Here is a 25,909-nt window from a genome sequence, read left to right on the forward strand (position 1 = left end):
TTAATAATAGCCTGTGTAACCTTACAAATGCAAGAACAATTCAAAAGAAATCCTGTCTCATTTTTTTTAGTACAAACTTTACATGGTGAGAATAATTACAGCTCAAATAATTAATGCTCATATATATATGGAATAAATAGTTTTGACTTAAATGGGTCTTCTGAGATCTCCTGTTGCAGAAGTCATGTTGCTGAAAATCATTTCTGACATCTGTAGGACAGGAACTCTCAATGTCAAGATTATTAACCGGATTCTGGGCCTGGTTCTCCACTCTACTACACCAGTGTAAATAAGGCTTTCTACTCTTAGAACAGTAGAACTCCCAACAACTACTACTATAATAAAGGTTGTAAACCAGCCTCCATTATAACCATCACCATGTATTCACACACAAAGCTTTTCCAAATTTTCAGTTAAACTCCTGAAATTTTCCATTTCAAAAAGGTGCTTTGGGATTTTTGTTTTGTTTTTTTATGAAAGCAGTTGCACATATCTGGCAATTCCTGAACACAAGGAATTCCTTTCTATAAAGTGCAGGTAATGAGCAGGGCCGGCTCTACAGTTTTTGCCGCCCCACGCAGTGAAAAAAACTGCCGCTGCAGACGGCAAAAGGAAGAAGCTGCCCCCGACTTGCCGCCGCGGTGGGCGGGACAGAGGAGCTGCCGCCAAATTGCCGCCGCGGCCGGAGGAACTGCCACCGCTTTCCAACTGCCGCCCCAAGCACCTGCTTGGAATGCTGGTGCCTGGAGCCGGCCCTGGTAATGAGTAAAGTAAAGGAGGAGGAGGAGGATCACTTGGAGAGGCAGTTTGCTATAATCCTTAATCTGAAATGAGACTGAATGGATCTTGGTGCTTTTTAAAATTATGCCTCCCTCTGTGAAGGGATATTCTTTTTCTGTTTAGAATAGATAAGAGGTAAGTCACTCCTTGGAATAAGTTCTAAGTATTTTTAGGGAGGGGAGAGGCAGCTGAAGGCTGGAGATTGTTAGCATCTGGCTGAATTCCAGTATGTAGGCTATCAGGACCAACATCCATACCACTCCCCTTCACGCGGCTAAAAGAGTTTTCCCAGCTGGTGCCAGGAACAGAAGTTGACATTATATTGGCACACATGGTGGCACCAACAGCTGAACTGAAAAAGTAGTATTAATTGCTACTGGCGTCAGTACAAACCACTTTCAGATGGGTCTTAAAATTCACATTCCAGGGGAAGCAGATTATCTAGAGGGTGCACTGGTGTTTAATCTATAATTTGGGAGTAGATCTTTTCTTCTAGTCTTTGGGTTCTTATGTAGTAAGCTATTAAATTTTGTACATGGACCATGAGACTAACTAGGGGCATTTTATAAATGAAAAAAAAAAACACGCATTGAGTACTTTAAGAGTAATTCTTGTAGCATTCCCCCCGTGGAGAAAAGAACAATAAGTAGTTTTCTATTAGCCAATGAAGAAGGCAGATAAGAACTATTAGACTTGGCCTCTGAAAAATCTCCAAGTGAAGAAAGAAGTTTTTATTTCTGTCCTTCTTAGCTTCTGAAAAAAGTCTTTGCAATGTGGACAAATAGTGTTGGGGTAAAGGATCAAAAGGATAGCTCATGCATATGTCACAGAAAGAGCATGGAGAGAAACATAAAAAATGCTCCAGCCAGAGGCAGTGTGTTAGCAAGCTCTCTAATCTAGCTTCTCGTGAGAAATCCGGAGACAGCACCTGAAAAAAGGTGACTTACCTAACAATTATGTCATGGTCCTATGATCATCACTAGCAAAATGATAAATAGCTATTATGTATCCTTTTCTGAACTACAATTTGTGTGTATTGGGCAAAATGTCTCAATGGGAATTACTGTAATTTAATGTGGTGGGCATTTAATCATATTTTCTAACCTGCCCATTTCAGTGTAACACATGCACTCAGGTCAATTATTTTTGTACCAGTGCTGTATTATTAAGATGGGAGGATTTTTTTTCTGTTCTATGTACCTTAACCATAACTGTTTTAGCTGTTCCCTGCTCTCCAATAAGTAGAACTGCTTTCCCCTGCTTCATGATAGTGTCCATTAGAAAATCTGTTCGGACATTGTCTACATTTGGAACTAGGATGGAAGTATATTCCGGCACTGACTCTTTAGGATAAACATATTCAGGTACCTGAAATAGAAATAATATAAACAATAGGTTAGACATTTTCTTCAGAACCATAAGGACACTGCATGTGAACACAAAACCAATACACTATTTCACAAGTATTTTTTCTTGAAAGCAGAGTGTTCGCTAGCATTTAGTCAGTAGGCTGCCCTGCTTTCCTGAATGGGGTGCAAGACTAATGGAGTATTTTCACTGCCCCCAGCCCGATTATCCATTTTATAGACTACTTTGGTCTTTGCTGGGGGAACTTAATTATATTATGGTGACAGGCACTGGAGAAAGCTAAGACAGGATTTTTTTTCCTGTTTCATTCCCAAACTATTTCCATTGTCTGTTCTCAATCTCTGACCCAAAATATTTGTGGTGAAAGAAAAATTCCTTCAAAAAAGAATCTTATGGTCATTTATTAGGCATAATTTTCCAAACTAAATTACAAGTTTTAGTGAGTAAAAAACAATGTTTTTCTTGTCAAATATATTTATCAGGCTTACTCAAAGAATGAACTAGTATATTACTGCATACAAACCCTCTTTGACCAGTGCTCCCACTGACCACAATCACTAATACCAAACTCAAACACGGTTTCCTCTCCATTCACGGCTGGAAGTTCCAGCGTTGTAGAATGATTCTGTAAGAACAGTTCCATTTTCACTCTGTCATCCAATTCCAGAAGAGCTCCTACTGACCACATTATAGCAAAAACAAACAAGCGAGCTAGATGCTCTTGGCTGGGCTGCTTCTCATTTCTGTCTGCCAATAAACCCTGTAAAAAAGACACAATGTGTAACCATTGCCTGCTCTGAACTATATCCAGGCACAAATAACAGAATAAGAGACAGATAACCTGATGTCATAGCTACCTGTAGGAGGTCAATAGCTTGTTTGATGTACATGCATTCTAAAACTGGCATTTTTGGTGTCACAGCAGTGAAAACAAAATCAATCAAATCCTGCAAAGGAAAGCATTACGTTCATCTGAGTATAAAGAAACCCATTTTAAAAACTCATAAATCAGTGCCATGATTTATTTTTAATACAAGTGTTCAATTGCTTTATTCTGTGACTTAAATATATTTCACTTCAGTTTCTGAGAGTACGAATATTCAGATTTAAAACATGAAAAGTCACTATTAGCAAACATCCTAAATAGGTAACTTTGATGTATCATAGTGAGTGAAATTATTCATAATGGCTACATAAAGCAATATTCAAAAGGAGCAATTCAAAAAGTGTTCTTGAGTTACATTGCGGATCTGCCATATATGTTGTGCACATTTACTGTTGCCTTTTTTTTGGTTGGCAGACAGCAACACAAAGCTTGCCATAACGATACATACATTAGACCATCTCCCTCTTTCTTCAGTATGATTCTCCTCTCACACATGCTGGTTTTTCACTAATATAACTGCAATGAGGTCCTTGGTTCAAACTGATGTGAGAGGATAATCAGGGCTATAGTTTCTAATGCACTTCAAATAAATTTCTATTACTATATTTTTAATTGCTTTCAATACATTGGAAGAAAGTAGGTTGCAAGCTCCAGGAAGATAGTTTAAATGAGTTTATCATTTATTTGGATATTTTGTTTAGACATGGAAGAACTGGAGAAATAATAAGAGGAAATGATAAAAAGTATATAAAAATATTAATTGTATTGAGAAGTTAGATCAGAAACTTCTGTTTTCCTTGTCTCAGAACACAAGAACAAGGGGACATTCAATGAAATTAAAAGGTGGCAAGTTCAAAACTGATAAAAGGAAAAAAAAATTTCTCAAGATGTGTAGACTGTGGAACTCTCTGCCACAAAAATTTAGCGAGATTCAAAAAAGGCTTGGACATTTATATTAATAACAAAAATAGCCAGAGTCGTAATAGTTAATGTTAACAAAAATTTTGGATGGGAGATTAAACTTCATGCTCCAAGGCTAATGCTATTCTTCAACTGTTAGAGATCAGGATGAGATCTAATGTGGGGACCAGATCATCTCCCATCTGTCTATTGCAGTGCTTTTACAAGTTCCTTTGAAGCACCTGTTTCTGGCCACTGTCAGAGATAGGATACTGGATTAGATGAACCTTAGCTCTGATCCAGGATGACAATTGCTCTGTATCGAATTGTACAAGAAAATGATAAAGCTCAAGTTGCCTACATCAAAGCAACAACAGATTTTACAGCTTTATATTCTCTGACAAAAAGGACCAATGCCACTAACTGAGCATCTTCTTTGTAGGATTCCTCTGATTACTTCAATCTCCAGAAACTCCCCCAGATGCTTACCTCTTGCAAAAAAGCAACTCTATCAGTTATAGGAGGCTGTATAACTCAGGGAGAGGAAATGTGCATGTAGAGCTTAGTGTTAGGATTTCAGATGTGGACAGTAAAGATTAATATTTTGAAGCCACTTCCGAGGGTCACAGTAACCTGACTGAAAAAGCTCCTATGGAAAAAAGAGACCTCAAAGATAGTCCTGATTCTATTGAAAATAGGTTTTTGTGAGTTTATTCTTCTCTTTTCTTTTGGTCTTTATATCACATTTTATATAGAAAGCTGAACTTTTGTAATTGTGTATATTTTATAAATGAGTAAATAGATACATTTTCCCCAAAGTTTCATACTGATATGTAATCTTCTTCACTTCCTGTCCTAAACTGTTGTCCACCACTGTTGTTTGCTATTAAATAGCTGCTGCAATTCCACACCACATGTGTTCAGTAGTGGGTGAAGTGGTTCTTGCACAACAAAGTGTTTTGGGATCCTTTGATAATGAAAGTAAATTTAAAATATTGGTATTATTTTTGGTCTCCTAACAGAATGTTATCATGACAAGAATTATAACAATATTCACCTTGACAGTCCCTTTACATTATGGCTTAGTACAAATTGTCAGGACATCTGTGCCAGACAAAATAATATGGCAACTCTGATTCACAGTTCTTGTTTCTGATTATGAACTGGCCCTGAGATTTCATTCTTGGATCATGTTTACCTTATATACTGATTTTTAATGCTGTATAATCAAAGAACTGATTGTTCCTTGTAAACGAACTGTAAATACTGCATTTGATCTCTCACCTAATTCGGAGCCAAATTTAGTTCAATTCGTATCGATTTAAGTGGTTTTGTATAAGTGGTAATTGAAGACAGATTCTGTCCCTTCTGTAGCATTATCAACACTGTTCTTCTACATGTTACTTACTTATAAGCTATCATCTCTGTATTTTTATCGATACTGGGTCTAATGTGAGTAATCCTGTATTTGAAGTTTGAATACTGCTGTTAGTACACTTTATTTTATGAAGTTCTCCTGTATAGTTTACTTATCCAATTTTTTATATACTGAAAAAAGTAATAAGAGAAAAAGAAGCCATCTGTATATGGAATCAGTATTATCTCCATCTGTAAAATCAGTGTTATCGCTCACATTATTTGAGAAGCAAAGCTAGCTCATTAAAAATGAAAGGAGAACTGACAGTCTGACAACTTTGGTTTACATTTGGATAGTTCCAATTACAGCCTTCAGCATGGAAAAAACTTTATATTTCACTGCTTTTCCATCTCTCAGGCTAATAAAATACACTTTTTTTCTGAAAAATGTCACTCTTATGCGTTCAGAACAAGATAAGGCATAAAATATAAAAGAAGATCATGGGACGGAAACAGTAAATTGATCCAAATATACATTATTTTGGAAGCATATTTTAAAAATTCATTATAAAAATTACCTTTTTTACCGCTGCAGGAAATATTAAGTCTGAGCATTACTTTTTGGAGGTTACAGCAAAATGAATGTAATGCCAGAAGTGGGTTTCAATGTAAATGGGAAGGAACTAAGATGAAATGTTTCTATGAGAAGTCATTTGTTAACATTCTAGCTATTGTAATAGTATATTAGTCATTGCTTTTGTCATATTTATAAACAAATTTTTTACAATGACAGGTCAAAAGGCCAGCACAAGAAAAACCTCACTTGTAGACTCCAACAAAAATGAAAAAGGTGGGGAAAAAACAACTATGGAATCTGAGGTAAATGAACAGGGAAAATTGGCAAAAGAGACAGTTAATGAGAAAGGAAAGGAAAGGAAAGGAAAGGAAAGGAAAGGAAAGGAAAGATCGGTTTCAGTTGTGCTACTACAGGTGGCAACTAAAGAAATGAGAAGAAAATTACAAAGGCAAAAAGAATACACAGCATTAACTTTCAGTAGTAATGTTTTATGAAGAAAAATTAAGTTTCAGTTGCATCAGAGATGGTCTATTACATGTAAGACTAATATACATCCACCACTGTGTAGGACTGTCCCTGGTGATTAATGAAAACTCTGTCAATTCTCAGCCTTTGCCTCGTTCATGAATATCTTGCAGAGGGTTACATATCATTTTGTACTTGTAGTATGGAAGGATAAGACATTCTGGATTTTTCCTTCTGGTCTTTTTGGATTCAGCATGACTTAGCCTAATAATTTATTAAAGAGATGCTATGTCAAAAGTATCATGCACACAAGTCTTAACTTAAAAGTGCATGGTGCTACAGAATATACACTTCACGGATCAAATGCACCCCTGCTGTAACTGAAGTTAACAGAGCTTCAATAAGGATGAATTTGGCCTGATTTTTTTCTTATTTATTTAAATATAACACAAACAAAAAAGCCCATTTAGACCCTCCTCAGCACTCTAGTGATAATTAAAATATCAAAAACAATGTTAGTCACCAAGCAGCATAAATTAATTCTGCCAGCCAGCAGCATAAAATAATCAAATGGAGATAACAATTTATCTCCAACCAGTCAACAGATTAAAAAAATAAAAACAAAGGGAAAAGCTCTCCCACCACTCAAATTAGTGGCCATATTATCCACCTAATATCGTTTCATTTAGATTATGTTAGCTATTGTTATAGGCCCTTTCTTTGTCCGCATTATGTCTTGCAGTTATCCTTCATGTCAGTTCTTTATTTTATTAAATAAATAAATGGGATAAACAACTGAAGTAGAATTTAGGAAAAATAATGCTAATTTATCCAGATGTGTTAAATAAGCAGATTGCAATTCATTTTTCTTTGTAACAAGTATTGGCCTTAATACCTGAAATACACTGTTAAAGCTGTTCCATAGGACATCAGAGTGTGTAGCAGGCAAAGTTTGCAGCCAAGCCTTTAAAATAGGCCTCCAATCTAACACTGAGGAACTCATGAAGACCATCCCATTACGAGATACTGTTGCTGGGGAAGCATTGTCAATGTTATGGGGCTCAAAAACAATCTTGCAGTTTGGGGACATTGGAATACGATCTCCATTAGCCAAAGTAAGGGTCTTGTTATCATCTAGAACGGAGTTCAGATTTTCAATCCATATTGCATCCACAGGACCATCCAAAACTATCCATATGTGTTCTCCCTAAAACATACATGTGCAAGTGTAAATACTATGATCAAAAATATAGTTTTTTTAACACATACGAGAATACATTACTTTATATAAACATTGACTTATAAATTATCTGATCTGGTGCTGAATGCTTTATTATTAATCATAATATTTCCTTTTTTTCCTTATTTACCCAGTGATTTGAAATCTCATTTCATTACTGTGTGTCATACCAAAGATTTTTTGATCAAAGTGACAAAAAGTTAACTTCAGTTTTTATATACAGAGAGATGTTGCTTTCCCCTGTGACAGCCATATGGCCTGATCCTGTTCCCACAGAAGCAGGTGAAAACAATTTCCATTAACTTCAGTGAGAACAGGAGCAGGCCTACAATCCCTTAACAGATGATACCTAATTCTTTCATATCAAGCTTTCATATTTTCCAAGGCCTAAATAAAACACAATGCAACCTTCATAACATATATGGCTCTGTGGCAGCACTGTTGGCAGGTCTGAGGAGAGAGAAGAGAAATCAGTATGCAACATTTTTCAACTGAGGCTATAACTACATTGCTCCAATATAATTACTGATCTGGAGCAGTGTGGATGTAAAACATGGGTGGGAGAGATTCCCCCACTTTGTCTCTATATTAAACCACTGAAAATCTTTGTATGGGAGTTGAAAAGAATGGAAGGACTAAAGGTTTACAGAAGATGAAAGAGGAAATAAAACCCTACAGAGCTCACTGATCCAGCCCCAGAACCTCAAGTCTGTGCTTAAGGAGGTGAGTGTTCTCTGGCATGTACTTCAGAGTAACCCTGTATACATTCCTAATGCTCAGGGCTTGTCTTCACTACCAGGGATATTGCAGCGGATGTCAATTTAGCGGGTCTAGTGAAGACCCACTAAATCAATGGCAGAACACTATCCGGTCAACTCTAGTACTCCAGCTCCATGAGAAGATTAAGGTGAGTCGACCAGAGAGCATCTCCCATAGACACAGCGCAGTGAAGACACCGAGGCAAGCTGACCTAAGCTACATCGACTCCATCTACGTTATTCATGTAGCTGGAGTAGCGTAACTTAGGTCGACTTACCGCGGTACTGAAGACAAGCCCTCAGACACAAACAATAACTAAAATATTATATTTTCAAATTTGATTTGATCAAAACAGACCCTACATATAAATGAAGCACTGAAAGGGATGTGTTGCTTTGTAATAATACCTTACAGAAACAGTATTAAATGCTATTATTGGCTGTCAGAACACAATATCCAGTTACCTTCTTTGCTTTTAAAGTTTTTCTCCATAAAGTAGAGAAAATGCCATCTGTCCAATCATTTGTAGCAACATCGAGAGTACCAAACATCTGGGAAGCTGTAATTGCCTTTGGGTTCATCCTCATCTCTTTATGAGGAGTGCCACAGTCTGTCATGGCTTTCATCAAGATATTAATGCATTTTGTCTTTCCTGCACCAGTCGGACCCAGAGTCATCATACCTTAAAACAACATAAACTTGTTTTAAAATAAAATGCCAAAATGTCAGACACCAATTTAATGATGCATTACATAAGAAACTTGTTTTTTTTTAATCAAAACTAAATTTAAAAAAGATGTTTTTCATTCCACTTTCTTGATGTTGACTGAAATTAAATTTTTAAATGTTTTATTAAATGCTTTCATAAATGCCTGATTTAGTCTGCTAGGCAAGCCAATGTGGCTCTCTATCCTCCCGTAGGCAGTTCTGTTCCTTTTTCTAATTGGAAAACACAGCTGCCTTTCGATGTTCATATGTGGTGACACTCAATTGATTGGTGGTAAACAAAAACAATCATTTTTAAATATCTTTTACAAGAAAGAGTTGTTCCAAGTGATATACAAAACTGAACATTTCTTCCTGGAGTACAAGGAACAAAAACATACACTTGCATAAACCATGAAGACATTTTTGATATATTTTTCTTAGTAACAGACAAACTTGTTATTTCATCAGTTTATACTCATGTTGCCAACTGAGTTCTTAAACAATAAATTAAAATTAGGCTATAGTTGATCCTACTCAGTTACTTTATATTAAATCAACAAAGCTGTTTGCCAAGAAACAATGACATAGTTTGAAAGCAGATGGGACATTCAGACTGAGATTTTCAAAGCCACCTAGAGATTTGGATGCCCGTTTCCCATTAATTGTAATGGAAATTGGACATCGAAATCCCATAGGTGACTTTGAAAATCTTGGATGCAAAGTTATGGAGGGATTTAGTAGCATAGAGCTTCTGACCAACATTATGGACCCAAGCATGCGTAATGCAGAGTGACTGTGACTCCCTCTAAAAGGAATAGGAGTTGTATGTGTTCAGTATCTCATAGGAGGTGCTCAGAACTGTGCAGGATCCATCCCTACATTAGGAACATAAGATCTGAGCCAAACCCATTCCAGTTAGAGAGAGACTCTCCGCTGACTCCAGTGAGCTTTGGATTAGGCCCATAATGCAGAGCATGCCTCTAGGATCTGCGCACAGAGGGGACTCTAAACATGCACAGATCTCCCTCTCTCCCTGTAGAAGAGAACAATTACCTCTGCAGCACTTTTACCATTTCACTCTGGGTCCCCTGGAGAGCTCTCATAGATCTGAAGATCCAGGAGTGGTGACGGTATTGGGAGGAACTGGAGCTACGGGAATGTGCACTGTCTCCCCTCCAATTTATAAAATTAACAGTGGAAAGTTAATACAGGTAAAGGTGATGTTAACTTTTCAGTGGTGCCTCTCTGCCTTGGCAACCACCTAAAAGGAGTATTACTAGGCCAAACATCTGCAAGGGAGTCTCTGACAGCAGATCTCACAGCTTCCTTTGGAGCTGCACTGCCAGGGAGCTGGGCCAGAGTTTCAGGGGCCCAGACCCAATATGGAGGCACTGAACAGCAGACCCTCTGCTCTCAAGAGATCTTGGGGATATGTGTGGATCTCAGGGGAATTGTGGTGTTTGCGGGTGAATGTTCAGTTTCTTGCAGTTGGACACTCCAAGAGTAAAATTCAAAGGAAATTCTACAAGGGGAACCTTGAAGTTTCCCTGGCCCTCAATTGGTATTGCCCCTAGAGGGTATTATATGAGCCCCAGATTTCATTCTGCATTAGACCAATGAATCAAGAAGAAATATTATTAGCCATAACATTATTCAGCTCTTTAGTTTAACCAGACATAATATGTGAACTGACTTTTTGAGACAGTAAAGACCACAGATTTAAATATGCTTTTGTGAAGAAAGATCTCCTTTTATTTGTTCTAAATGCACCAGGGTATTAGTTTAAGCTAGAGACCCCTGATTTGTGCACTATTGGAAAGCATAAAAAGGATCATCCTTCACAAATCCCTTCATAAATCTTGACAAATTTAATCAGAGTCCCTTTATCTCTTTTCCTTTCCAGGCTAAGTAATTCTGGTGTTTGCAATCTCCCATCATTTGTAAATCTGGCTGTACCACTGTCTTTGTTACCCTTCTATGGACTGCGTCAATTTCTATTCTATCTTTCTTCAACTGAAGAGATCAGCATTGAACAGAGAAGTTCTAATGGTGTTTGGAAGTACAACAGGCATGTGGTAGTACCCATTACAGTTAAGGATTCAAGACAGTTCATTTGCAACCTCTTCACTTTAACATGGTCATAACTATAGGAAACATTCACCTTTTGAGCTGAAAAGAGCCATGATTAGTCTCTGCCTGAATTTGACTTTTTTCAGAATATTGAGCAAAATCAGCTGTTTCTGAGTTTGGCGAGAAGATTTCCCATAAAAAGACATACCATAGCACAGCTAAATTGTCAATATTATGAGGACAAGGTGGGCTCTTTGTTTATGATAAAAATTATTCTTAACAATTTTCTCATAAAAATATCCACATGAGGCTTTAAAAACGACATCTGTTTAGTTTCAAAATACATTATTAAAGAAAAAAATCTACAATTTGTTGAAAATAAATATAAAAGCCTTTACTGCTATAATAGAGTATGAAACCCTCATTTGGCATGCTAACCATGTCGGACTCGCTGAGTTTCATACAGCTGAATAAGCTTAAGAATCCAGGGAGGATGATGAATAAGCCCTGCTTTCTCCGTCTCTTTCCGAATGGCCGACTCCAGTTCAGGATACCCAGCCTTATCAAGAGTAATTCCAGGGAATAGGTCGTTAATCAGACTCATAAACAAAGGTTCATCTTCATCTACCTGTCAATTAAAAAGTAGGAAAAAAACCCAATTATTTATTCTTTGAAATTAATTATTATTGTAATTACAATCTGCAAGAATATGTTATTTAAATGACAGTAGTAAAATAGATCTCTTTTCTAAAACAAACGTGAAAATCATGAGTGGATGTATGCTATTAAAATGACTTTCAAGCAATTTAGCCATAGATAGGAATTTCTAAATTAAATATTAACTTAAAATGTATGTGAATGTTTAAATTTTAGTACAATTCTTGTAAATCTCTCCATCCATTAGTCCTTTAGACAAACAGGCTAGATTTCCCCTTACTTCTTCTCTTGAAGTCTAATTTTTTTCCTATGTAAATCATTATAATCTAGACTGTGGTTTAAAAATGTGCATGAATTAGCAAGACAGTCAATTGTGAATCTGGTGTTTGTGTACTTTAGCAGAGGTTACACACAGTATATAATCTTCCAGCTACAGCAAAATGGAAAAAACAAAGAATTCTTTGGATAGAAGAGGGTAATGGTGGAAGAGAATAGAATAGATAAGTATTCTTTAGCTGCTTCAAAACAGCTCACTCACTATAAGTCATTCTGGTTGTTATGATGTCTGAAAAGGCAGATTGCCAAGAATTAGTGTAAATTGAAATTCTGGATTACTAGGGATCTAAAATGACAGATGAAATGTTAATTCAATGTGCTCTTTTTCCCTCTCTCTTTTGTTTGCTCTCCTTTCCATTCCATATAAAAGTAATTTAAAAATCAGGCTAGATTTTCCTCTCAGATCTTATAGGATTTCTTATTATTATTTCCTCATTTGAAGTCTTTGATTGCTGGGGGGGAGGGAGGAGAGTTGTCCTCTCTTCATAAAAAGGAAAAAATGGGTTCAGAGCCCCATCACTTTGATATGCCAGACATTAAAAGAGTAGTATCATTGCAAACGGATGTAGCCTACTGCTGAGAAAATACACTTTATTTCATACTAACACGTAATAAATATATTTTTAAAAAGCATTTTGTGAAGGTAACCAATGTTATGATACCAGCTTGGAGAGGTTCATGTCCCGTAGAACTCTCATCACCACTGTTTTCTCTGGCTCATTGGGATTGGATCTTTTTACTGCTCCAAGAGTTCTTAAGACAGATAAAATATTTCTTAATCCAAAATCATAGTGAACCTTAAAACAAAGCATGAACACAATTAGTACTGTAGAAGTTAAGCACTTTAAAATTATGGCAAAGGCTGGAAACTAAATGCATTTAAGAAGTAGCCTATTAATAAAATTTCACAGTTCTTCATCCTCACAAAAAGAGTAAAGGTTTTGTTGGTGTCAGATTCTATAAATAATTTTCATTGTTGTATCTCCAGTTATAACAAACACAATTACATTTACTTAACCTTAAAGTTGTAACACAAAGCCACAGCAAATAAAATCAAAGGTTCTATTCTTAACACTCTGTGTGATGCCCAGGATTTGACACACATATGGCACTGTAAGGAAAATCACCCATTTTCTGCTTAGAGCCCTCAACAATAGGTAGCTTCTACCAAACAGACTCAGGAGTGCGTATCCTGATTTTTTATTGCCTAATTTTGGGACTGACACACACGCACACAAGTATTTGCAAGCTTCTCAGCTGTGCAAGTAGCTGAAAGCTGTGGCTCCTGCCTTGCTGTAGAATGAACATCCAAGGAAAACAATGGCCTGCCAATGAAAGCCTTCTTCCTCTTCATCAAAAGATTCAGCCCTGCAGCCACAAACTGTTGTGATGCTGAAGGGTTGAGAGCTCGTGCAAATCACTCTCTTCCTCCTTTGCTTCACAATTCTGGATAAATCATGTGCTTTAAACTGCTGTGAAGCAAGTTGGAGTTACTTTAGTGATAGGGTGGAATAACTATCCTACATAGCAATTTAACGCAGAACAGAGTTGCTCCCACAAGCTGCCAAATATTCTTGGCTCTCCATGGGAAACATGCCTAACCCAATCTTCTACCAAGTGTGCTGCCACTCCTTTGCTCGGCAATGAAGTATTACAGCAATACCAACACTGCAGTTACAAATGCTCACTTTCATAACTTCAGGTGAAAGGTGATACAGAATGGCAAATTATTACCATTTTACTATTATTTCAGGGGAAAGGAAGTACAAAATTAACTGCAAATGTCGACCCAGAGGAGCAGAGAGAGGCAAAAAGAAGCAACTACGGGGGGAGGAAGAAGTGCAGAGTAATTCTAAACACAAAAGAGGAAATGCTGAAAGATCATTTCTTATCCAATAACATCTTTTTGAAGGCCCAGCATCTCCACTACTCCTGACTGCTCAGTGCGGGCCTCTGCTGGAATTCTGGGGGCTACTGAACTGCTGCAACCATGAAAACTGTGCCCCTCAGGCCACACCTCTTCCTCTTGGTGTACACTTGAGTATTTTCAAAACTGCGTAAATAGATTCAAGCATTAGCAGCCACACCTAATTATATTCTTTGTAACTTTAAACAAAGCTTTAAACAATTAACTGTAAACTGTGTTCAAACATGGTACAATGTCCCTCCTTCCTCTGGGTGGGATGAACTACTGCAGATGCAATTTCTAAAAAGGAAATTTTCAGATAAGAAGTTTGCCATTCTAAGGTAAGGGATCTCCTCTTCTTCTCACAGCTGAGAAATCATAGCAATAAATAAAGAATAAGGAGGGAGAGAGAGAGAAAAGAAAGATTATTAGCTAGATTAGAATATCTCCTCTCTTGAAATACTTCAGAGTTCATCTGGGAACCACTACCTGGAGCAACTTTCTCCTGAAGGACGCATCTTCAGAGGAATGTATGCCAAGTCTGTAGTGCTTACAGAAAGAGCTGAATGTCCACAACTCTGCCTTGTGTATTTTTTCTGATGTGGCCATACCTCTGTCTGCCCAGAAGATGGCTGTAGATCTAACTGTGGGAGCTGTTGTTTTCTCTGGGATGGGCTGATCTGATGACATATAAGAGTGTCTGATGCATTCCTTTCTATGTTTGGCTACTTTGAGGTCTTGTGTAATTTGCATTTAAAGTGAACTACCACAAACAGTCACATGATTTTTCTTAGCGCTTATATAGGTTTTATGTATATTAGGACTGCCCTGTGTTCAACCAGACTGTGCAAAGGTGATGTTCTGTCACAGACAGGATTAGTGCAAAAAGATGGCAGAATAATTTCCTGTGAAGGATGATGACACCTTAATGGTGAAGTCTGGTATAGTGCTCATAATTCGTCTGTCTTGGTGAAATGTTCAGCAGAGTTGTGAGGCAGACAGGGCCGATATTTCTGATACTCTTCATGCTAGGTGACTGAAGAAATGATTATCTTATCGAACTTGCAGAAATGCTGTCAGAATCATCAGAAGATAGATAGAAAAACTAGGTAGAGACTTTGGGCCAGATGCTCTGGTACACTCTGGCTGCTCTGTACCACTCAAGTGATACAAAATGATCTTAAGCCTGGCTTAATCAGTCTGCTATTTTTACAATTGCATTGCATCTCTGGAATGTCAGAAAGCAGCTGGAGCTTACTGGCAATTTTGTTCTTCTCCTTTTCATCCCAAAACATCTTTACAGACAGAGGGAGCTGTTACTCTTGCTGTTCATTCCTGTCCCTGTCTTGTTCCTCCATTAAGCCCAGTCTGGTCATGACCCTGCACACAACGTCCCATCATCTAGTCAGTGGTCAGCCTCTAGGTCAGACTGACCTTGGGTGTGTTTGCATTACAGGGAGTCCTCGGACTTACGACACAATTTGTTCCTCAGAATTGCTTTGTAAGTTGAAACGTAAGTCGAAACTGCTTTTCCCATAGGAATCAATGGTATGAAGGGGGGATTGGTTCCTGAACCAAGGCTTGATACACTATTTTCACCACAAAAAGAAAAGGAGTACTTGTGGCACCTTAGAGACTAACAAATTTATTTGAGCATAACCTTTCATGAGCTACAGCTCACTTCATTGGATGCATGCAGTAGAAAATACAGTGGGGAGATTTTATATACACAGAGAACATGAAACAATGGGTGTCACCATACACACTGTAACGAGAGTGATCAGGTAAGGTGAGCTATTACCAGCAGGAGAGATAGGTATCTCGGGGCCTCTCCTTCTGCCCCTCCACCCCCACGAACATGATAAAGTTCTGTGGTGACCTAGAATCCTATTTTTGACGTCTCCAACTCAAGGAATATTTCCAACACACCTCTGAACAACATACTAACTCACAGATACCTTCCTACCAACAGTACAGAAAGAAGGATTCTGGGTGGACTCCTCCTGAACGTCGAAACAACAGACAGGACTTCTACATAGAGTGCTTCCGCTGATGTGCACAGGCTGAAATTGTGGAAAAGCAGCATCACTTGCCCCAGAACCTCAGCCATGCAGAACACAATGCCATCCACAGCCTCAGAAACAACTCTGACATCATAATCAAAAAGGCTGACAAAGGAGGTGCTGTCGTCATCATGAATAGGTCGGAATATGAACAAGAGGCTGCTAGGCAGCTCTCCAACACCACTTTCTACAAGCCGTTACCTTCTGATCCCACAGAGGGTTATCAAAAGAAACTATGCCATTTGCTCAAGAAACTCCCTGAAAAAGCACAAGAACAAATCCGCACAGACACACCCCTGGAACCCCGACCAGGGGTATTCTATCTGCTACCCAAGACCCATAAACCTGGAAATCCTGGACACCCCATCATCTCAGGCACTGGCACCCTGACAGAGGATTGTCTGGCTATATAGACTCCCTCCTCAGGCCCTATGCTACCAGCACTCCCAGCTATCTTTGAGACACCACTGACTTTCTGAGGAAACTACAATCCATCAGTGATCTTCCTGAAAACACCATCCTGGCCACTATGGATGTAGAAGCCTTCTACATCCAACATTCCACACAAAGATGGACTACAAGCCATCAGGAACAGTATTCCCGATAATGTCATGGCAAACCTGGTGGCTGAACTTTGTGACTTTGTCCTCACCCATAACTATTTCACATTTGGGGACAATGTATGCCTTCAAATCAGCGGCACTGCTATGGGTACCCGCATGGCCCAACAGTATGCCAACATTTTTATGGCTGACTTAGAACAACGCTTCCTCAGCTCTCGTCCCCTAATGCCCCTACTCTACTTGCGCTACATTGATGACATCTTCATCATCTGGACCCATGGAAAAGAAGCCCTTGAGGAATTCCACCATGATTTCAACAATTTCCATCCCACCATCAACCTCAGCAGGGACCAGTCCACACAAGAGATCCACTTCCTGGACACTACGGTGCTAATAAGCGATGGTCAAATAAACACCACCCTATACCAGAAACCTACTGACCACTATGCCTACCTACATGCCTCCAGCTTTCATCCAGACCACACCACACGATCCATTGTCTACAGCCAAGCTCTACGGTACAACCGCATTTGCTCCAACCCCTCAGACAGAGACAAACACCTACAAGATCTCTATCAAGCGTTCTTACAACTACAATACCTACCTGCTGAAGTGAAGAAACAGATTGACAGAGCCAGAAGAGTACCCAGAAGTCACCTACTACAGGACAGGCCCAACAAAGAAAATAACAGAATGCCACTAGCCATCACCTTCAGCCCCCAACTAAAACCTCTCCAGCGCATCATCAAGGATCTCCAACCTATCCTGAAGGATGGACCCATCACTCTCACAGATCTTGGGAGACCAGTCCCAAGGCCAGTCCTTGCTTACAGACAGCCCCCCAACCTGAAGCAAATACTCACCAGCAACCACACACCACACAACAAAAACACTAACCCAGGAACCTATCCTTGCAACAAAGCCCGTTGCCAACTGTGTCCACATATCTATTCAGGGGACACCATCATAGGGCCTAATCACATCAGCCACACTATCAGAGGCTCGTTCACCTGCACATTGACCAATGTGATATGTGCCATCATGTGCCAGCAATGCCCCTCTGCCATGTACATTGGCCAAACTGGACAGTCTCTAAGTAAAAGAATAAATGGACACAAATCAGACATCAAGAATTATAACATTCAAAAACCAGTTGGAGAACACTTCAATCTCTTTGGTCACTTGATTACAGACCTAAAAGTGGCAATTCTTCCACAAAAAAGCTTCAAAAACAGACTCCAACGAGAGACTGCTGAATGGGAATTAATTTGCAAACTGGACACCATTAAGTTAGGCTTGAATAAAGACGGGGAGTGGATGTGTCATTACACAAAGTAAAACTATTTCCCCATGTTTATTTCCCCCCACCCCCCGTTCCTCACACTTTCTTGTCAACTGCTGGAAATGGCCCACCTTGATTATCACTACAAAAGGTTTTTTTTCTCTCCTGCTGGTAATAGCTCACCTTACCTGATCACTCTCCTTACAGTGTGTATGGTAACACCCATTGTTTCATGTTCTCTGTATATATAAAATCTCCCCACTGTATTTTCTACTGCATGCATCCGATGAAGTGAGCTGTAGCTCACGAAAGCTTGTGCTCAAATAAATTTGTTAGTCTCTCAGGTGCCACAAGTACTTCTTTTCTTTTTGCGGATACAGACTAACACGGCTGCTACTCTGAAACCTATTTTCACCACAATAACCCAGATTTTTGTACTAAATTAATTATAGATGACTAAGGTTGCAACATCAATGTATTTACTGTACACTGTATTTTGTAAACAGCATTCAAATAAACATATAAACTCACATATGAGGCTCAGAATCCCAACAACAAAGGCTCATAAAGCCAGAGAAAATGGCACACATGCTGAGCTTCAGCCAATCACTGTTCAAGCTTTGTGATTGGTTGAGCCTGGGGCCGGGAGCCAATCAAAAACAAGTGGCAACCCTACCCAGCAACAAGCTACCCTGCTGCCTCGAACCCAATCAGAAGCGACCCCTTCCAGCTCCATACCAATATAACGCAACCAGGAAATGATTTCAAGTGAACTTTATGCAAATCGAGCACCATAAGGATAAAACAAGAGTCGCAGGTGTGAAATGGGAAGTCAATTAAAAAAACGTCGTAAGTGGCATCCGATGTAAGTCGGGCATCGCAAGTCCAAGGACTCAGGGTTTTTTTTTACATCCTATCACCCTTTGATATCCCTCACGCTGGGATACAATGGCTTGCAGGTGGGTTGCATGGGTGGTGGATGGGGGTAGCCCATCTTGGGGAAACCTACAAGGGTTGCACCAAATATTACAAAATAAGGTGCCAGGAATCAACAGTATCTAGGAAAAGAAAAGCTCTGATTTCAAACCGGGGCAGAAAGAGCTCACTTAGCCTCTTCAGGCAAGTCTTCCCAGGAGAAGGAAAACTCTGATTTCAAATCCAAGCAACCCAAGCTCATTAGCCTTGGAAGACAAGCGGACTAGGGTGGATATACTTATATCTTATACACTTATACCTGTTCCTAGCAGGCCAGCAGGCTATGACATGGCATTCCCAGGAGCTGGATAGGGTGGATTCACTTAACAAGCTATAACCTCTGAAACACATTTGTTATAGAAACAGTACAACAAACCAAACTGATTTATATGTATTTGACCCAGGTCTGTAAGGCCTAGCAAACGGTTATTTTGCTAGTGATTGTAGTGTTACACAAGAGATCACACTGGCAAAAGACTCATCCAATGATAGGCAGAGCTGATAGTCTCCTAAGAAAGACTGCAAACAGGCATATAAGATGCTGCTGATAGCAGTGTTGTGCTTGGCTAGAGTGGGTACTTTTGGATCTAAGTTCTGTCCATCCAGAAGGTAGTTCAGTATGGCAGATATCCCCGTGTCTTCGCCCTTCTCTGTGCACAAGAAAAATAATGTTATGCTGAGGTTTGGGCAAAACCTTGTTGACTCTGCCCTTCATTCAGGATAAACGTAGAAAGAAACTGAACTCCTCTATGGAAAAGATGGCTGAAACAATAGGAGTCTCCACCCAAAACACAAGCCACATGCTAGACTGGGAGGAGTTCAGCCATGCAGCCCCAAGTCGTTTCCTGGGGTTCTGGTGATAATGCAAGGGCAGGGGGATGAATGGGTTGCAGCTGTGTATCTGTGTGCACATGAGAGAAACATCACAGAAACAAAGAGAAGGCAGCAAAAACCCATGGACAGATAGAGAAAAAATGAAGAGAGAGCTTTTGGGTAATGTGCTAAATGGAGAGTGGCATCAATCAGTGAGCAAAGAAACTGACTCCTGATGTCTGATTCCTGCTTTGCTGAGGGATACAAGACTTTGGACATTCTTTGTAAATCAACAGGATTGCATCAAAGAAATACCTCACTCCTCATCATCAATTTCTCTTCCTAAGAATGGCCCTACTGGGTCAGACCAAAGGTCCATCTAGCCCAGTATCCTGTCTTCCAACAGTGGCCAGTGCCAGGTGCCCCAGAGGGAATGAACAGAACAGGTAATCATCAAGTGATCCATCCCCTATTGCTCATTCCCAGCATCTGGCAAACAGAGGCTAGGGACACCATTCCTGCCCATTGTAGCTAATAGCCATTGATGGACCTATCCTCCATGAATTTATCTAGTTCTTTTTTTAACCCTGTTATGGTCTTGGCCTTCACAACATCCTCTGGCAAGAAGTTCCACAGGTTCCTAAAGGAAACAACCTGCAAAACCTCAAATTTTGGCTAACTGCTCAGGTGTAAAGGGATAAGAATAATTTTCTCCACACCTTTACACACGCTTCTTAAGTAGATGGTCTTCTAGAGGTGATCATGGTCTCTATTGCCTTTGAGGGAAAGGCTTTTCCTTCCAGTGTCTAGTGCCTTGGTTTGAATCGTCCTGGGTTGGTGAGGAAGCGCACTGATGAACCTTGGCTGATAAGTCCTGTAGCGGGGGCTGATTGTTTGGACGGGTCCCCAATAGAGATGCCATGTTGGAGTTCCACAGTCTTCAAGGGTTTTGGGGTTACCATAATTATTGAATATTATGCCTTAATTTTTAAAAATTATTTTTGTATGTTTTTTCTGTTAAAGGATGTGGTAGTAAAGCTGCCTTTGGCTATCTGTGAGTCAGAGCTTCTGTTTCAATGGAGTTTGGGTCTGCATCTTATGAAGTGCCTGGGGGATTTTGTATTTTTACTCATGGTCAACAGGTTCTTGTGTGGATTTTGCAAGAGGCAAAGTTTGTGAATATGTCATTCAATCTCTGCTGGGTCCACCATTATTCTGCTGATACAGTCTGCCTTTTAGTTGCTAGTTTCTTTGATGCATGTTGCCTTTATTGAAATTAGGCATTGTTCTGCCCACTATCGTCATTGATGCATGATTTGTTCTTCCCCGTCAGCTGTGTGGATACAATTATTGTGTTGTCTGACTGGATAAGAACATTCTCCCGCATTTTTAACTGAACCAGTAATGGATAGTGTGGTTGTCTTTATGTCAAGGAAATTTATCCTCCTGAGTTTGTTTGGGGGTGATCATTCCCCTGGAGCTGTTAATATGTGGAGCCCACTTCCAACACTTGACAGCTTGGCATCTATTATGGTTATTACACAGTGTGGAGAGAAGAGAGGAATTCTCAATGTGTACCTCTATCCACCATCTCAGTGAATCTGAATGTTATTCGGCATGGCCAGGGAATTATCCCACTGGTAATAGAAGCAGGGTCTGAAGTTGTCTCATGTGTAATCTTGGCCGGGGTGAGATCCTTATGCATCATACTATTGTACTTAGTAGCAGTAAGCAGAGCAGGACTGATGTGTTCTGCTTTGGTCTGATCTGTTTGCTATGCCTTTTCAGTCTGTCTGGAGCCTCCTGTTCAGCTCTGGTCACTTATTCGAATGAGGGATGAAGGGACTCTATTTTAGATGTATATGGTTGGTGTTTCCCTGTTACCTGAGTCCCCTCTGGTTCCTTTGTTGGGTCCAGAGCAAGGTTAGCAATTATTCTTCGAGACTGATATGCAATCAAAGAAATCAGGAGAGAAAAATCTCTCTGGAGTATCTTGTTCTAGGTTTATGTTATCTGACTCAGAAAGCTGGCCTTCTTCTGAGGAGGATGAGATGGATAAGTGCAGAGGAGGCTGCATCCCAGTGCCTGTACTAGTTTGGATATATGCTATAGATTCCCTATCCTGCTGGAAACTGGTAAGACTGTGGGCTATTGGCTCACGAACTGTAATTGCTGATGGCTGTAAGGATCTGTTGTTTGCCAAATTGGTTCTGAAGAGTTTGTAGGGGAGCTGTGAGGCTGCCATTCTCTTCAGGCTTTGGAGATTACAGGGGACACATGCACACATTTCAAGGCTGTACTATAGAGATTGAGCAATTATCTATTAGAAGATGAGAGGGAATGTGTCTGTATGTCTGTTGTGAGGTATAAAAATAAAACTATAAAAGTATGTTCTGTTGAAACCTTTTAGATATATTACAGTGCAAATTGGGGAAAGAATGTATATAGAACACCAACAAATTTACTACATAATAGTTTTTTAAGAAGTTATTCAAATGTATTCCAAATATTTTTTGTAAATTTTTGTGGATGTATTAAATATTTGTTCTCTAATTAATTGTATTGTTCTCTCTCTCTCTCTCTCTGAGGCTGACTGGCAGCTGTCATTAACATCTATATTCCAGGGTTTGCATACACAGCTCTGAGGTTTAATTTTGTATAGTACTCTTCTGAAAAATCCTGAAAGTCCCTCTCCAGTGCGCTGCGGACCTGGCAGGGGCAGCAAAGTGCAAACGGCCACCTCCGACGCAAGGCAGGAGCTGCCTATGCACCCCTCGTGCGGAGTGGGGGTGTCGGACGCATGGGTGTGTCTGGTCTGGGTTATGGCCGGTCTGGGTTATGGCCTAGGTCCCTGTCTCAAACCTGGGAGCCCCCCCCCCCCCCCCCCCGTCTAATGACCTTGCCTCCCAGACCTCCACCCAGGATGGGTGAAGGATCCGTGCTGCAGTTCCTCACAGCTGCCCGCCTGGCTCTTACCGTCATAGCCCTGCATGGATACAAAATTTGTATCTGCATCCATGCTGATATCTGCAAAAATGGTCCACGGATATGAAGCGGATACCCGCAGATTTTCAGGACTCTAACCAGTATCACCTGGGGATCTGTACAGATGTAATGCTCTCCTTCAAACTCCCAAAGGCCCTCAAATACAATCTTGTATCTGGCAGTCAGGCTTTCCTTGGTCATTGGCTCAGTTATTCCTAGACCATAATTTCAGCAGATTACATTCAGCACTTCAGAGGCTGTAAGTGAGGTATCTTTTCAGTGCAAGGGTAAAGCTGTAATGGTGGATCTAGTATTCAGTGTCAGCTACTCCTCTTGGCTTTATATTGGTCCCTCCAAAGGAGGGTTGCTTTAGGCAAATTGTTCCATGGTTTTTCCTTGACCTAGGTCACCAGCCATAAGAATAAACTACCCAGGTACAGGAAGTTTTCCCTGACCCTTTCTAGGCATTCAGCAGCCCCTTTTCCATAGTATGTGTGACAGGGTCAGGCCAGATGGCTATAGGAGAGTAATAGAAGGCAGATATATTAGCCCCATGTTAAGTAGGTCCCTTTTCCCTGGGTAAGGTAATAGGGAAGGTTCCGGAACAATCAGGAACCTTCTGGAGACAATTAAGACAGGCTGATTAGAACACCTGCAGCCAATCAAGAAGCTGCTAGAATCAATTAAGGCAGGCTAATCAGGGCATCTGGGTTTTAAAAAGGAGCTCACTTCAGTTTGTGGTGTGCATGTGAGGAGCTGGGAGCAAGAGACACTAGGAGCTGAGAGTGAGAATGCGGACTGTTGGAGGACTGAGGAGTACAAGCATTATCAGACACCAGGGGGAAGGTCCTATGGTGAGGATAAAGAAGGTGTTGGGAGGAGGCCCTGGGAAGTAGCCCAGGGAGTTGTAGCTGTTGCACAGCTGTTCCAGGAGGCACTCTAGACAGCTGCATTCCACAGGGCCCTGGGCTGGAACCCTGGAGCCCTGGGCTGAGGGTTCCCCCCAAATCCTCCCAATTCCTGGTCAGACATAGGAGGAGTTGACCTGGACTGTGAATTCAGAAAAACGGCCAAGCTGAGGGCTGCCGTGAAGCTCCAAGGCGAGCAAATCCGCCAATAAGCACAAGACCCACCAAGTTAGAGCAGGAACTTTGTCACATATGTCATAGATATTTTACCGCCACACTTCCAACAAACCTTTCTGTATGCAGCACAACTTCGTGGGCTGTGCACCTATGCACAGTGCTGCCCTACTTTATCCAAGTCTGGTTTGTCTCTCTCTTTACGCTTTGTTTTGAATTTCTTTACTGTGAAGGTGGTGGCATTTACCCTTTCATAGTTCTAGGGAAATGAATGACATCTAGGACTAGGGACCGAATGGCTAGGCAGCAGTTCTGCGGAAAAGGACCTAGGGGTTACAGTGGACGAGAAGCTGGATATGAGTCAGCAGTGTGCCCTTGTTGCCAAGAAGGCCAATGGCATTTTGGGATGTATAAGTAGGGGCATAGTGAGCAGATCGAGGGACGTGATCGTTCCCCTCTATTCGACATTGGTGAGGCCTCATCTGGAGTACTGTGTCCAGTTTTGGGCCCCACACTACAAGAAGGATGTGGATAAATTGGAGAGAGTCCAGCGAAGGGCAACAAAAATGATTAGGGGTCTGGAACACATGACTTATGAGGAGAGGCTGAGGGAACTGGGATTGTTTAGTCTGCAGAAGAGAAAAATGAGGGGGGATTTGATAGCTGCTTTCAACTACCTGAGAGGTGGTTCCAAAGAGGATGGTTCTAGACTATTCTCAGTGGTAGAAGATGACAGGACAAGGAGTAATGATCTCAAGTTGCAGGGGGGGAGGTTTAGGTTGGATATTAGGAAAAACTTTTTCACTACGAGGGTGGTGAAGCACTGGAATGCGTTACCTAGGGAGGTGGTAGAATCTCCTTCCTTAGAAGTTTTTAAGGTCAGGCTTGACAAAGCCCTGGCTGGGATGATTTAATTGGGGATTGGTCCTGCTTTGAGCAGGGGGTTGGACTGGATGACCTCCTGAGGTCCCTTCCAACCCTGATATTCTATGATTCTATGATTCTATGATCTGGTTACTTGTCCAGCCTGCTTGTTGGCCATTTCTCTTTGTTGTCTGGCTTCCTAGACAAGTCTCTGCTCTGGAGTAAGGGGAGGACCCATCTTGCCTCAAATAATTAAACTGCTTTAGTTAGCAAGGGCCAGATCAGATTTTCATAGATATTTAGACACTCAAAGATGAAAATAGGTGTCTACTGGGATTCTCAAAAGCCCCTAAGCAATTTAGGTACCTAACTCTCATTGAAAATCTGGCATCACGAATCCAAACATACAAAACTTACAGGGAGAGAAACATTAGGGGCACCTAACATAGCTTTTCTGTACTTGGAAGTTCAGTAAGTTGGGACTTTCAAGGGCCAGAAGCAAGTGATGTGTCCCATTGCACAGCTGGAACTCTCACCTTTTCAGTTGGTATCAAGCTCCCATTACTAGGTGGGTCATGAGATCATCATCATCATGTTCCCATTACGCCTCTGGCGTTTAGGGCAGTGACGAAGCTCCTCAGTCCTCTCTGTTTCTGGCAAGTCTTTCAGTGGCTCCCCAGCTGTGCCCCAGGTTTTTCAGCTCAGCTCTCACAGCTCTTCGCCATGTTGTTTTCGGGCAGCCTCGTTTTCACTTGTCTTCAGGTGTCCATCTTATTGCTACTCTGGTGATGGAATCAGTTTCCAAACAAAGCACATGGCCAATCCATCTCCAGCGCCTCCTGGCAATGATGGTGCTCAGATTCTCTTGGCTGCACTGTGTCAATAGATCTTGGTTTGAGATTGTTCTGGGCCAAAACATACGGAGGATTTTTCTGTGGCAGGTTGTATGGAATCAAGACAGTTTGGACATGTCATACTTTCTCATTCCCCAGCATTCTGCACTGTAAAGTAATGTTGAAAGTATGCAGCTCTGATACATCTTGAGTTTGGTTTTGGTGTTGTATTTTAATGATTTCCAGACTGTATTTAAGCTCCTGGAGGTGTTCCTGGCTTTATTGATTTTGTTCCGGATGTCCTGGCTTGTTCCACCATCCTGGCTGATGGTGCTGCCCATGTATGTGAACGTTTCTACATTGGTGACAACATAATCTTCTATCTGTACTGGTGATGGTGAGGCAATATTAAGGGTCATGATATCTGTCTTATTGCGATTG

At 40.5% G+C, this 25,909-nt stretch overlaps 1 protein-coding gene across 1 annotated transcript in view; it reads right to left on the minus strand.

Moving 5' to 3' along the window:
* LOC141982777 (dynein axonemal heavy chain 5-like) overlaps positions 1 to 25,909 on the minus strand; it is a 272,918-nt gene that overhangs the window by 122,607 nt on the left and 124,402 nt on the right. The window contains exons 45-51 of the mRNA XM_074945122.1: positions 12,765 to 12,899; positions 11,548 to 11,737; positions 8,796 to 9,013; positions 7,228 to 7,539; positions 3,006 to 3,095; positions 2,672 to 2,908; positions 1,981 to 2,148 (exon numbers count right to left, since the gene is read on the minus strand). Of these exons, the coding sequence (XP_074801223.1) occupies positions 1,981 to 2,148; positions 2,672 to 2,908; positions 3,006 to 3,095; positions 7,228 to 7,539; positions 8,796 to 9,013; positions 11,548 to 11,737; positions 12,765 to 12,899 (1,350 nt within the window). The remainder of the gene's footprint in view (positions 1 to 1,980; positions 2,149 to 2,671; positions 2,909 to 3,005; positions 3,096 to 7,227; positions 7,540 to 8,795; positions 9,014 to 11,547; positions 11,738 to 12,764; positions 12,900 to 25,909) is intronic.

Source organism: Natator depressus, chromosome 2 (assembly GCF_965152275.1).
Source record: "Natator depressus isolate rNatDep1 chromosome 2, rNatDep2.hap1, whole genome shotgun sequence".
Taxonomy (NCBI): domain Eukaryota; kingdom Metazoa; phylum Chordata; order Testudines; family Cheloniidae; genus Natator; species Natator depressus.